At 39.1% G+C, this 15,057-nt stretch overlaps 1 protein-coding gene across 1 annotated transcript in view; it reads right to left on the minus strand.

The window, feature by feature from the left end:
• The window catches only part of KIF6 (kinesin family member 6), a 540,790-nt gene that overhangs the window by 89,084 nt on the left and 436,649 nt on the right, over positions 1-15,057 (minus strand). The window contains exon 16 of the mRNA XM_044675300.1: positions 7,687-7,737. Within this exon, the coding sequence (XP_044531235.1) occupies positions 7,687-7,737 (51 nt within the window). The remainder of the gene's footprint in view (positions 1-7,686; positions 7,738-15,057) is intronic.

The raw sequence follows: 15,057 nt of genomic DNA on the forward strand, positions 1-15,057 counted from the left end.
GGAAGATCTGGATTTTGTTTATGATGTTCCTCAGAGTTTTTACTCTGAGGTTTCCTTTAGGAAGTGACTTGCTTAGAATCTTTTATTTCTGATTTATCCTCTAGTCCTCAGAAATTTGAGTAATTTTTTTTTTAGATTTCTTGAAATATGAGGTCTAAACTTTTTCTTTTTGGTCATAGTGTTCAGAGAGTCTAATGATTTTTAATATTTTCTTCTTGATCTGTTTGATATGCTAATTTTCTTCATTTTTTCAGTCTTATGATTTTATTTCTTATTGTCTAATGAGGAAATTAACTTCTATTTGGTTCATTTTAATCTTCAGAGAGATTGTGACTCAATAAAAGTCTTGTACTACTTATGCCAAGCTGTTAATTTCCTTTCCTTTTTAAAAAAAATTATTTTTAAGTGTTTTTCCATGTTTACATGATTCATTTTCTTTCCCTTCCCTCTTCCCTTACCCCTCCCAGAGCCAACAAGCAATTCCACTGGGTTGTACAAATGTTATCACTTGATACCTATTTTCATATTATTCATTTTTGTTATAGAGCAATCTTTTAAAGCCTAAACCCCAAATCACATACCCATATATACATGTGATAAGTGATGCCATATGTTTTTCTTTTGCATTTCTACTCCCATAGTTCTTTCTCTCAATGTGGATAGCATTCTCAGAAGTCCTTTAGGAGTATCTTGACTTGTTGCATTGCTATTAGTAGCAGAGTCCATTGCATTGGATTGTTCCACAATGTTTTACTTTCTATATACAATGTTCCCCTGGTTCTGTTCATTTCAGTCTGCATCAGTTCATTGAGGTTCTCCCAGTTCATATAGAAATCCTCCAGATCTTCATTCCTTATAGCACAATAGTATTCCATCACCATCATATACCATAATTTGTTCAGCCATTCCTCAATCGAGGGACAATCCTTCATTTTCCAATTTTTTGCCATCATAAGGAGTGTGGCTATGAATATTTTTATACAAGTATTTTTCCTTATTATCTCTTTGGGGTACAAACCCAGTAGTGGTATTGCTGGATCAAAGGTTATGCATTCTTTTAAAGCCCTTTGAGCATATTAATTTTCTTTCTAATTCTTTCTTCCATGGTTTCAATTTCCCTTTTCTATTTGTCCCCCTCAAATCCTCTTATTCCATTTATAAAAACCAAAACAAAACATTTTCTAACTCTTTTTAAAACTCTTGCTTCATCTCTTCCAGGAATTCTACTTGACTTTGTGCCTGAATTGTGTGTTTCTCTGAGGTTTTGCTTATAGATGTTTCAGAGTCATTCTTTTCTGTGTTTGTGTTTTGAGTATTCCTGCCCCCATAATAACTCATTATGGTCCTGTTCTTTTTTTATTCACTGATTCTTCCAACCTGCTTCCCAACTTCATATTTGATTTTAAGGCTGTACTCTCTGGCACTTCTGGAGGGAACATCTGGGCTAGTCCTTGAGTTGTTGGGTGTTGTGTTATTTTAGGATTTCAGAACAGGTTAGGGATCTGTAAGCTTTTAGTATTCCCAAATGTGTTTGACCCAGGGCAAAGTCTGATTGGTTCCCCCTCTCCTGATCCTACCCTGGACTGAGCTTTGTGAGTTCCTGATTAGGGTTAAGGTATGAGCCATAAGAGATTATTGTTGGACTTCACCTCCTATAAGCCAGCTGGAGATCTCTGTTCATTCAAAATGGCAGAATTGTAGGCTCCCTTTGGTATAGGATTTTTGCCTTGGTTATTCCTCTGAGGTCTGGGGTAGGATGCTAGAAATGAAACCTTGTTCTGAGCTTGGGATCTGAGCCACAGTGCTGCTGCTCCAGCTGCTGATACTGATGTCTGAACTATCTCCTTTTTTAGTACTCTGACCAGGACCTCCCTACCTGGGAGCACCATTCTTCTCTGCCTGTTCCCTTCTGTCTCTGCCCTGGATCTATGACCTAGAAATAGGTAGTAGGTGACTAAATTTCCAATTGGTACCTTTCCCTGTCATGATATCCTGGTATGTGTCTGATGGAGTACCAGTATGGTCTGAAAACCATTCTTGCCCTGGGCACCGGAGTGCTCCACCTATAATGTGCTTCTGACCTTAACCATCCCCAGTATCTGCAGACTTCCCTGTCTCCCTATGCTGAGCTGAGCTGAACAAATGACTCATTGTGACGTTTTCTGGATTTCATCACTTAGATTTGGTCTGGTGCATTTTTTGGATCTGTTTGGAGGAATTTGTAGAGGGAACCCACCACACCACCTTTTATCACTCAGACATTTTGGCTCCCTCTAATCCTTTTCAACCTATTTGCTGCATTTGACCCATGACCAATCTCTCTTCCTCATGCTCTCTTTCCTCTCTGTTTTTGTGACACTACTCTCTCATAGTTTGTCCCCGTCTTGACTGTCTCTTCTTATCTTCATCCCTAGCTCATCATCCATATCATGCTTGTGGGTGTTCCTCAAGGTTCTGTCCTAGGCCTGCTTCTCTTCTCTGTCTACATTTTCTCATCAACTCTTATGGCTCTATCACCTCTAAGTTGATGATTCCCAGATCTACATAACCAGCCCCAGTATCTCCTTTGTGTTTTAGTGCTGTATCTGGTTTGTCTATGAACATTTCAAAATTGATAGTCCAGAGACATCTTACTCTACAAGTCTAAAATCGAACTTATTATCTTCTTCAAACCCTCCCTTCTTCCAAATTTCTGTATTTCCACCAAAGATAACCACCATTCTTTCAATGTCTCAGGTTCATAATCTCAGCATTATTCTTGACTATTCATTCTCTCTCATCCCACATATCCATTCAGTTGCCACATCTTGCTCTTTCTATATTCATAAAGTCTCTCACATCTGACCCCATTTTTCCATTCATGTAACAGCCACCTTTGTTCAGGCCCTCAGTACTTTTGGACTAGATTATTGGAACAGCTTTTTCCTAATTGGTCTCCCTGATTCAAGTCTCACTCTACTCCTTTATACGTGACAACCAATTACAGTGATAGATATCCTATTGCTTCCACGATGAAATATAGTATCTGTTTAGGTTTTAAAGCCTTCTATAACCTGGCTCTGATCTACCATTCTAACTTCATTGGACATTACCATCCCTCCAGCATTACCACCGATACAAAATGGTTTCTTCTCTCTGTTATTCACACATGGCATACCATCTCCCTTTTCTATGCTTTTGGACTGGTTATCCCCCATACAAGGAATGTACTCTTTCCTAACTTCTTCTCATGGAGTTCCTTTCTTCCTTTAAGATGCAATTCATCCACTAGTTTCTGAATAAAACCTTTCTTTATTCCTGCCTCATTCCCCTAATTGCTAGCACCCTCCTTCCAAAAGTACCTTGTATTTTCCTCCTCCTCCTCCTCTTTCAGTTTCTCTATTAATTAGCTTTAGATTTAGATTTAGGCTGTATATATTTTTATATGTGCTTGTCTCACCATTAAAGTGAAAGCTCAGATCATTGTGAGTAGGGATCATTCCTTCTTCGTCTTTATGTAGCTGGTACTTAATACAGTGGTGGGCACATAGTTGTTTTTTTTTTTTTAAACCCTTACCTTCCATCTTGGAGTAATTACTGTGTATTGGCTCCAAGGCAGAAGAGTGGTAAGGGCTAGGCAATGGGGGTCAAGTGACTTGCCCAGGGACACACAGCTTGGAAGTGTCTGAGGACGGATTTGAACCTAGGACCTCCCATCTCTAGGCTTGGCTCTCAATCCACTGAGCTATCCAGCTGCCCCCATGTTAAGTTCTTAATAGGTAATTTTTGATCAATTGATTTTCTCCATAACTCCTAGTACAGTGTAGTGCACATAGTAGGTACACTCAATAAATATATATTGATTGATTACTTTCTCACCTGACATTGACGCTTGACATTATTAAATATTCTATCCAGGACAACTATTTTCAGGTATTCTTATAGTGCTCAAAACAGTTTGGGGAAACATAAGCAAACAAACAAATGCCAGTGAACTGATCAAATAGATTTGTCTTTGAACCAATTGGTGATAATCAGCCAAATATCTAAATTAGTTCCTAGTTGTCTTTGGCTGCTTCATGAACTTATCACCTGCCCCCCTCTTTCCTACTAGCTTGTGGCTTAGGGTCCAATTTTAGTTAGTCATTACCCCCCTTTCAAAATTTTTTTACTATTTTTTTTTGGAATTGGTCTTAAATCATCCCCTTAGAAAGAAGTGATAATGGTCACATATTTCTCCATAGGTTCAACCATCATATCAAATGTGGTCACAGCCACTACTACTGAAAATTACTGTAAATTATGTTCTCATTGGATTTTAAAAGTACTCTCCAGTAGTTTATTCCAGATGTCATGACTTTTTGCCTTTCTAATGAATTAGTGCAGGATGTAAAGTTTATGTTTTTTTCTGAGAGATTTCCTGGGTGGGGTCCTAAACAAAGTCCATTCTAATTTAGACTTGATCACTAAAAAGAGAAAGCATTCTTACAAGCATACACACACATTCGTGCATATGATTGGCCTTAGACACGGGTCAGATAGGGGATTGCTTAAGGGATGTGAAGACTCCTCTTCCCACTGGTTTGTTCCTGATGCCCAAGTTGTCACATTAAAGCTTTGTTCCCTTGAGGATTGCCTTCTACTAAAATCCCAGAATATGTGTGTGTGTGTGTGTGTGTGTGTGTGTGTGTGTGTGTGTGTGCACATGTAGATGCCAGTGATTGCACTCGTAGTACTTACAGGTATATGTACAGAAACATAAAAACCAAGAACACAATCATAACTGAAGCATAATTAGGTTCACAACTGGCTAAGATTGTTACCATAGGAGTCTATTATATTATAGTGGGATCTGATTACAGTGTGTTGATGTTACTAGGAAACAGCATTGCTTAGGGCAGTTATTGGGGGGATGCCAATATGTGTGCACAGCAAATGCAAATGAATCAGTTTGTATACATAGACAGACCCCCCCCCCAATCTCTCCCAGGTAAATTATTAAGAGAAAAGAGATCATTCACTAATGTAAGGATTAAGACATGAAAAAGTGAAAAGAGGTGAATTAAAAATGGAGAAAAGTGAAAGAAGAAAAAGTCAATAAAAAAAGCATAAAAAGAAAAAAATGGGAAAGGAATGAAAAGTGAGCAGAAAGGCAAGGAAATAGAAAAGGACTAAATACTGTATTTAGTCACTGATTCATTTCCTATGCCTGAAGCCAACTTAGTAGAACTTGGCTCTTAAGAAATATCACAGGTCCCAAACCCATTGGCTGCTAGTGTCTGCAAGAAGTCCTCTGTCTCCAGCCTTTTGCTCAAATGCTAGCTGGAAAGGTGGGGTTAAAACAGGAAATGGCCATATAAACAATTTGCTGAGTTGAGAGGTTTTCTTCAATAAGCAAAATTCACTTCTGAAATGTGGTCACCTGGGAAACCTGAGCATTGGTATTTTAAAATCTTAATCAAATAACCTCCTAAAGTGTTTGGACTATAACAAGGCATTTAATCTCAAAATGGCAGCTGGGAGATGTTAACACTTCTTTTCTAATTGGGATAGTATGGTTTTTAAAAATAAATAGGTATTTCAACATGCTCTTAATTAGACTTCCAAGCAAAGTGCTTTCTGTTTGAAGTTTTCTGATTACTTCAGGCAAATCTGGGCCTTCCTGAACTTGACACCTGCTGTAATTTGGAAGGAGGAGGCTCAAAGCATGATAAATAGACAAATAAGGAGATCTAGTTTACCATATAAAAGATAGGAGGCAATATGGACCTACTTCAGCATAGTGCATTAATGAAGCAATGGGAGTCTGGAAAATATTTGTGTGGCCTGGAGCCTGTGATTGGAAACATGCAGCAATTTTCCAAAGGCCCAGGTCTGTTCCAGGCAGGGAAAAAAATCTGCCTGACCAGTTCCAGTCCCTTTGCTGGATTGGCCTGGCCCCCCCAGGGGGACGGGGAGTTGGAAGGAAAGGCATGATGGAGCTCCTTACTCCCCTGGAGCCCATGGAAAAGGCTTACCTTGTTTTAAACTCAAACCACTCACACAGTTATTTCAAATGGTATTTTCCACATCGTTGTTTTTCTACAACAAGGGCTCACTAAATGCCTGAGAGGAGGCCAGATGCTACATGAAGAAGGACCCAGCCGATGGGAATATGATTGGGGATGTAGACTCTAAGCGAACACCCTAATGCAAATATTAATAATATGGAAATAGGTCTTGATCAATGACACATGTAAAACCCAGTGGAACTGCTCGTTGGTTACAGGAGGGGGGTGGGAGGAGAGGAGGGAAAGAATGTGAATCATGTAACCATGGAAAAATATTCTAAATTAATTAATTAAATAAAAATTTCAAATTAAAAAAAAAGGATCAAGCCTATGGAACTGCCATAATGGAGCTGATGAAGCTAATCTTAGGGAAATACCAATTATCAGATACCTTGCACTTAGAGCTAGGAGACAGGAAGAGAGCATATCATAGAATAATTGCTCACTTTAACCTGTTTTGAACCTTTTCCAAGCCCAACATTTTAGGATCCATTTACCTTCATGAAAGGACTCATCGTTTATTGGGGAAAGCAATCAGTAGAACCTATATTCAGAACCAAGAAACTCATTGGTCTGTATTAGTTACAAGTCAAGAAGCTGACACCCCTCCCCACTCAAAAAAGTATGTCATAACTAGTAGTGCAACCCCCAGAGCTCTGTCCAGCATATATTAGGCTTCCTGTTATTCATGTTGCATTCTAAATATTCCTACCTTACTGAGAATTATTATTGGTTTTAATAAAAGAAAATAATACAAGCATCTAACATCATTACTAGCTGCTAGTTTTAAGGAAATAATTCCCAGTATATTTGGGGCCCTTCTACCATTTGGAACTGAGAACTTTATTACTTTGCTATTTTTATTTTATATTTATAAATGTTATAAATTTATAAGTATAAAAATTGCAAATATTTATATATTACCATACTTTACCATTATGCTATATACTATATACAATATACAAGGAGTAGTCTTGGAAGAGAAATGTCAAGTGGGATCCTTTAAGCAGGAAATAGCTTAGCATTGGTGCTATGACTTGGTCAAGAAGAGGAACGGGGGTATGATTTGAAGGACCTCTTCTCTTCATCTGTTCCCAAATATCTTTCCCACCAGCTCACCCAGATGCTTCTCTTGCCTCCTTTGTGACTTTGGATCAAACAAACAAAATAAGAGCTTATTATTTCCAGAAGGCTTTTACCTAAACGATATTGGGTAGAGTGATGGAGGCTATCTGTTTCCCATTCACACATTACAAGCATCAAAAGTAGACTAGTTATCAGCTAGCCCTTGGAAAGCAGGGGATAGAGTATTAAAGTGCTACAGGAAATAATGAATATTTTTTTCCTGTGTGGGGTAAGAAATGTCAGAAATATGAAATGATGTACTTAAGAGGCAGTAAATCAGGGTGGGTCAACACTGCATTAGGGGAACCTGAGCAGCCAGGGAACATATCTGGTAAGAGTTGGTACGACACAGAAAATAGACCTTGCCACTTTGACAATTTTGTCTAAGCCTGGCTCTGCCAGGAAAATGAACTTTATTCATTTATCTTTATTTTATGGAATTTCTTTTAAACATATAACCCTGTATTAATCCAGGTGATATCATTCTGTATTATCCCTCCATCCCCAACAACACAGACACACATGTACTCACTTAAAGCAACTCGTTGCATCTGCCGTTGGTTTATTTCTTCTTTCAGATGGCCTGTCAAAGAAACAAGTGACAAACTATTAGTGAGTAACCTAAATTCTGGAGAGATGCATCTGGCTGAGAAACCTCTGACCTTCCAAAAAAGACATCAGGTGGAGAAAAGGAGAAGGGTTAGACTTTCCAGTTCAAGAGAAAACTTGCAAAATTGGCAGTGAAAGTGACAACAAAGCCAGGAAACCCAGAGGGTCACTACAAATGTTTGACATTCATTGAATTGAAACACATCAGTCAGACCTTTAGAAATGCCTCAGTTGGAGTTTCTATCACTACCAAGACATCGTCATCGTATTATTACTGAGGGAGTAATAGGATGTGGTCTTTTGTTCATCCTTGGGGTGAGAGAACTGAGACCCTGATCAAATTTCACCTTCTCCACGAAACCACATGAATAGCTGTCAAGGAAAAGAGACCTGGGGGCTCGAGTTGTCCACAAACTCAGTGTGAGCCCACAGATATGGGGCTGCCACAAAAACGACGACAACTCTAGTCTACATTAACAGAAGTATGATGTTTGGAGGAACCAAAGGAGGTTATAGATCTACTGTACTCTGAAGTGTTCAGGCCACATTTGTAGCTTAATGTCCAGTTCTGGGTTGGATCTCCCTCCCAAGAAGGAGAATGGCAAACTAGAATGTTTCCAGAGAAGTGCCACCAGGAGAGTAAGGGCATGAAATACCAGGCTATGTGTGGAATAGCTGAAGGAACTGGGGAACTTGAATCCAGACAAGACTTAGAGGGCACTTGCTATCTTTCATAAAATATGTGAAGGGAAAGATATTAGACTTATTCTGTGTAGGACAAGAGAAAATGGATGGAAGATGCAAAGGAGCAGATTTTTGAGTTAGAATGATCCAGCAATTAAGCTTTCCAACTTTGTGAATTGTGTCCTGTTGTCCCTCACTATATCTCAGAGTTATATGTATCGAGGCACACTATCAGCTGATGGAATGAAAGGTGACCAACCACAGCGCTTTGTTCTGTGTCCTGGGCACTGATTGACTCAGTGACTGTAGGTTAATAAGAGTGTGGAAAAGATTTATAGGAGAGTGGGAAGGGTTTATAAAACCTTAAAATATATATAAATAATAAAATAAATATAATGCCACTACTTCACAGATTTTCACCTTTCACAGGGGTCTCTGGAACGTAACTCCCATGATAGATGAGGGATCACTGTACTGTGAAAGTAATGAGTTTGGGGATGCAGCTAGGTGGTTCAGTGGATTGAGAGCTAGGCCTAGAGCTGGGAAGTCCTGTGTTCAAATCTTACCTCAGACTTCCTAATTTTGTTATCCTGGATAAGTCAACCTCCACTGCCTAGCCCTTACCACTCTTCTCTCTTGGAACCAATCTTATTGATTCTAAGATGGAAGGTAAGGGTTTAAAAAAAAAGTAACGAGTTCTCCTTTGCTGCAAATGTGTCAGCAAAGGGAATATGACTTTCTGCCAGGGATACTACTCCAGTGGGTCTATAAGTTTGTTGATTCAGGAGTTCCCTTTCCCTGATGCAGACTGCATTCTATTTGTGACTGACATCTCTGATTCTTGTCTATAAGTTCATCATAGGAAGTCCAGCCAATACACCATAGTTCTTCTTGGCTTTCTCCTAACATTGCTAGGTTCCCATGAAGCACTTTGCCTGTCTATGTGTTATCTTTCGTTCTTGCCACAGCCCATCTTTCTGTTATATAATTCCTTGATGGTTTCTCTTGGTCCTGTTCTTCAGAGTTCCTCACACCTACCAAATAAGTCTCCATTGTCTTCTAAGAAATTCACATCAAAGTTTAATTCTTAGGAGTACAGAATTCTATGTCTCACTGTCATATAAACAATAGAATGTTAGTAAAAAATGGGTCTTTGCTTTCATGAAAAGTCTGGGTCAGTACAAGAGTTTTGTACTTTTCTGGAGGTAATCTAGGCCTCTCTTCTCTTGTCTGACTTATTGTCCATTTGCATTGTTTATCATATATAATATATATATACATATGTATATACACACTCACACATATATACACATAAACTTGGATAAGCTCAAAATGGTGTCTTTCCAAATGGATGCTGAAATCTAGACAACATATATTCTTAATCCATTTGCTATTTCCTATTTACAATATTCTGGGGGCTTGACGAAGTCAGCATATTGTCATCCACAAGGAGGAGCATCTGGAAGGTCTCACCATCCACAGGAAATTTCTCCCCAATATGGTCTCTTCATGGATCTCCTTCAACAGAAGGACAAACACCTTTGGCGAGCACACCTCTCTCTATTTTATGTTTCTCCGGATGTTTATTATCAGGGGACTGTCAAACAGGATTATTTCTGCTACTATATCTTCCAAGAAATCTTAAATGAGTCAGAGAGGTTATAGAAGGAATTTTTGCATTAAGTGGGAGGTTGGACTAGATGACCTCTATGGTTCCTTTCCACACAAAAATTACATGATTCTGTGCTTGGACACAAGGTAAAGCAGTGAGATTGAGGGTTTCTTTATGTCTAAGAGATTGATTTAGCAAATATACCAGTTGTTAAAATGTCAATGCAATCTGCCTCTGATATTCCACTTACAGGAAGTGACCAGGGTAGTGTTCCAGGAAATGATGGAACATTTACTGCTCCTTAGTCAAACATAAATCTCTCCTAACACTTTATACATTCAGAAAAATGGTCTATAGCTGAAAAATACAACACAGTACCAGGATATGGAATAACCATGGTGATAATATGGAACATTCTGTAACACTCAGAATCATTGAAGTTTTAGAGTTTGAAGGGATGTGTATAAATGTTCATAATATATATATATACATATATATAGGCAAAAGATACATATATCTATATATACACACATGTACAAAGTCCAACCTCTTCAATAAAAGAACCTAGCCTATAGCATTCCTGATAGAATTCTGCCTCTGCATGAAAATTTTCAGTGACAGAAATTTATTATAATATAAAGAAGACTATTTTATTATGGAACAGCTTTGTTAGAAAGTTCTTCCTAATATTGAGCCAAACCTGGCTCCTTGTAATTTTCTCCTACTATTCCCCATCTATTGTCTAAAGCCAACTAGGATAACTCTTACCTCTCTTTCATACGTCAGTATTTCAAATATTTCAAGACATTTTTTACCTCCACTTTCTTCAGCCCCAACCAAATCTTCTCTAGTCTCCTTCCTCATTCCTTTCATTATTCTTCACTTAGCACCACCTTGGTTGCCTTTGTCTATATCTGCTTTAGCTTCTTTTTTAAAAAAATTTTTTAAACCCTTAACTTCTGTGTATTGGTTCTTAGGTGGAAGAGTGGTAAGAGTGGGCAATGGGGGTCAAGTGACTTGCCCAGGGTTACACAGCTTGAAAGAGTCTGAGGCCGGATTTGAACCCAGGACCTCCCGTCTCTAGGCCTGACTCTTAATCCATTGAGCTACCCAGCTGTCCCTGCTTTAGTTTCTTATGGGTGTCTTACCAAAATAGATTCATTATCTGTAATATAGGATCTATGGCAAGAGATCAAATCAGGGACTTTGGGCATGAAAAATAACTCCAAATAATAGGATAATAGGAAATGATTTCTGGATGTGCTGGACAAGGAAGAAGGAAGGGTAGATACAAGAAAGCCTTCTAGACTTTTACCAACACAGAATTCTCACCTCTCTGACAATTCTCTCTATAGCTCAATACAGAATAGGGCCAAGGGTGAGTGGGTCCAAGTTTGCCAACCATGAAGGCGGCAAACTGGAAACCCAAGTTAGCTCAGTCCAAATTGATTTCTTCCTTCTCATTTGGTAATACTCATTAGCATAAATTGACTTTTAACAGCTAATTATCTCTTCATGTATCAATGCTTTATCCCATCAACTAGCTGCAGTGTTCTTTGAGAATATGCTTAATTCTTTTTTTTCATACAGTGTCCATCATGGTTCCTTGCACATAGCAGGTGCATTTAATGGGTCATAAACTTCAGCTCCCTTCGAGAACTTCCAAGTCTCCTTTCTCCTGGAGTCTCTGGAGAGTTCCTTGAATAGAATTCTTACAAGGCAGATGGTCAAGGAAGTCTGGGGTTAGGATTAAGGGAATTCTGTCGCCCTATGCCTGTGAAGAACTAGTCATGTAAATAAATTGGGGAATTTAGCCATTGGGAATGCCAATTCTATAAACTCCACAAACATAAATGTTGACTCTCAGAACAATGAGGCATTCCTTGAAAAAAAGCTGGGTTTTCATAATGTAACATGTGGACAAGATAGTTTTAGAGTGTAGTTAAGCAAAGCAGGATTTTGAGACTTGGCTAGCCTCTCCTACCACATGGCTAATTCTCTTTTCTGAAATCTCACCAAACAAGTGTCTAAAAATAGCTCCACGACTGGTACCAAATTGTTTTTTTCCAGTGGAGTCATTCTTCATGTGCAGATAACAGTCTCAATAATATGTTGGATCCTGCAACTCCACAGGTTTTGGCAAAAGAAAGAGTTGAGGGGGATTTCAGAATTCACTCAGCATGCAGCTTGCTGTCATTATCCTGGTGATAAATTTGCTGGTTTTGGCCTGAGTTTCTGGCTACAGTCATATCCAGAGGTATGGAAAAGAGATGAAACAGTAATAGAGAACTCCCAGCCTGAGGCAAGAGGCAGTCTGGGAGAGAAACAGGACAAATCAAGGATGAAAAGGAAGAGGATGATGGAGAGGGAGAGAGGGCAAGATGCCTCTTATGTGAGAATGCTGCTAATTAGCTCTTATAACCACACATGGGAGAAAGCCTTTTCCTGGTTCCTGATCATTAATTAGCTGATTTGGAAGGAAGGAGGGGAAAATGGTAGAGGCTAAGTCGATCCCATATGAAAATTTTAAGTGAAAATATCTCACTGTAGAACTCTTAGGTGTGGTGGAGGAGTAGGGGGGACAGGAAGAGTTGAGGGGAGGGTACTTTTGGGTAGGGATGTGATACGAATAAAGCAATGTACTATAAAGATATAGGATGCAGTGTGCCCTATTATAGGGCAGGTTACATCTAAGACACTATTCCTATGGAGTAAAAGCCAACATAACATGGTTTAATTGTAGCATTTTGGATATGATGACTTTCCCTTGGTTGGTAAATTTATTTAGCATTCATACTGTTTTTAAATGGTGAACTAAGCTGAAGTCAGCTCTCATCAGGTAGATTTGTCCACTTGGGATCTTTCTGGAAGAAGCCGTCCTGAGAGTGGGGGTGGGTTGGGAAGTCTACATGCTCATGATGTCAAATTCTGCCCTACTCTTGGATTTTAAAGCACTACCAGCCAATCAATGTTTACTTAGCATCTCCTGTGTGCATGGTGCTGTGGGAAATAGAAAGATTATTTTACAAAGATTAACCTGTGTCTTGGTCCCAAATCCAAATAGTTGATAAACCAGCTGGGGGAAAGACAGATAAAGGTGAAAAGGTAAGGAACAATTTACAGTACTGAAGGCAGTAAGTGCTGTGGGAGGTTAGAAGAAGGATAGATCAATGAGGGCTGGAGGGGAGATCATAGGTACAGTGGGCTGTGAGGGATGAGTAGGATGAGAACTTTTGAAATTAGATGTTAAGGGGCAGCTAGGGGAGCACAGTAGATAGAGTACCAGGTTGGAAAGACCTGGGTTCAAATCTGACCTCAGATATTTCCTAGCTGTGTGGCCCTGGGCAAGTCACCTAACTTTGATTGCCTAACCTTTCTCATTCTTTCTATGTTAGAACGGATATTAAGACAGAAGGAAAGGGTTTTTTTTTAAAAAGAAAGTGGATGTCAGAAGAGAAAAAAGAAGCGGCAGCTTGAAGGGCAGCTAAAATTACTGAGAGATTATATTTTTTTTTACCAAGACTTTAAAGAAGGGGCTTCATATAAAAATAGTCAGCTAAGTCTACAATAGCAAGAGGCAGCCATCTTATCTACGGGAATGAATCCATGGAGTGGCATGGCACAGAAGGAAGAGCATGAAAGTTGGAGTCTTCAGAAGACCCAGTTTCGCTACTTATCTGTGCAACTTTGGGCAAGTCACTTAATCTCTTTGCCTCAGTTTCCTTAACTGTTAAATGAGGGGATTGGACTAGATGACCCCAAAGATGTCTTTTAGTTCTAAATTTATGATTCTATGAATAAAGGAAGAACATTCTAGGCGGAGAACTACCTGAGCAAACACTAAGAAGTTGGGAATGTATTAGGTGTATTTGAAAATAGTGAGTAGTCTGACTTGTAGCAGGAGGAGAAGATCCAGTACTTTACAAATAATGCCCATTTGCTCCTTACCACAACCCAGAGAGGTAGATGCTATTATTATCCCCCATTTTACAGTTGATGAAACAGAGGCAAACAAGTTATGTGACTTGCTTAAAGTCACACAGCTAGTAAATGCCCGAGGCTGTATTTGAATGCAGGCCTTCCTGTATCCATTTGCCATCAGCTGCCCCTAGTTGGTAAGAAATCAAGTTTGGAGTCAGATACGGTTCCCACTAGAGGACTATAGGACCAGGATACCAAGGCCATCCAAGGTTTCAAAACATGACAGTGAAAAGAAGAAAAAGGCTGATGTTAGAAAAGACTAGTGAGTCAGGAGACTGTCCTGAACCAGATTAAGGAAGTAATGGGCTAGACTGGAGCAACATCAATAGAAACAGAACTTCATGGTTCCCTCTGTCCTGTTTCCTGCAAAGAGTAGCAGTCTCAAAGAGATATGAGAATGAGAAGTGTAAGTAGGAACCAGATTAGCCATCTCTTAGTTTGGCTAAGAAAGATCCAAGAAAAGCTGTGGGTAAGAAGAGAAAGAATAGAATGACTTCATACAGGTGAACTTGTTTAAATTCATGGTTCATGCCTTTAGGAATAAGACAACTCACACTGATATGGAATTTTAAGATTTGCAAAGTACTCTTCTCAAAACAGCCCCATGAGGAAAGAGGGCAATCCTTCTTTAGTCCTCTTTTATAAAGGAGGAAAGTCAGGTTGGAAGTGTCTCATTAGTAAGTTTTACACAGGCAGGAGATGAAAATTTGAATCCAGGTCTTATAATGACAAGAGCAGTAAGTCCCATTTTTACTACATTGCACTGCCTTGAGAGAAAATATCAATAACATAGATTAAATTTGTATGTGAGTAGAAAGACATATGTATTCATTCATATCTCTATCTCTATCTCTATCTCTATCCGTGGTTCCCAAACTTTTTTGGCCTACCGCCCCCTTTCCAGAAAAAATATTACTTAGCCCCCCTGGAAATTAATTAAAAAAATTTTTTTTAATAGCAGTTAATAGGAAAGATAAATGCACCTATGGCCATCACTACCCCCCCCCCCCCCCGGAT

This window comes from Gracilinanus agilis, chromosome 4, assembly GCF_016433145.1.
Source record: "Gracilinanus agilis isolate LMUSP501 chromosome 4, AgileGrace, whole genome shotgun sequence".
Taxonomy (NCBI): domain Eukaryota; kingdom Metazoa; phylum Chordata; class Mammalia; order Didelphimorphia; family Didelphidae; genus Gracilinanus; species Gracilinanus agilis.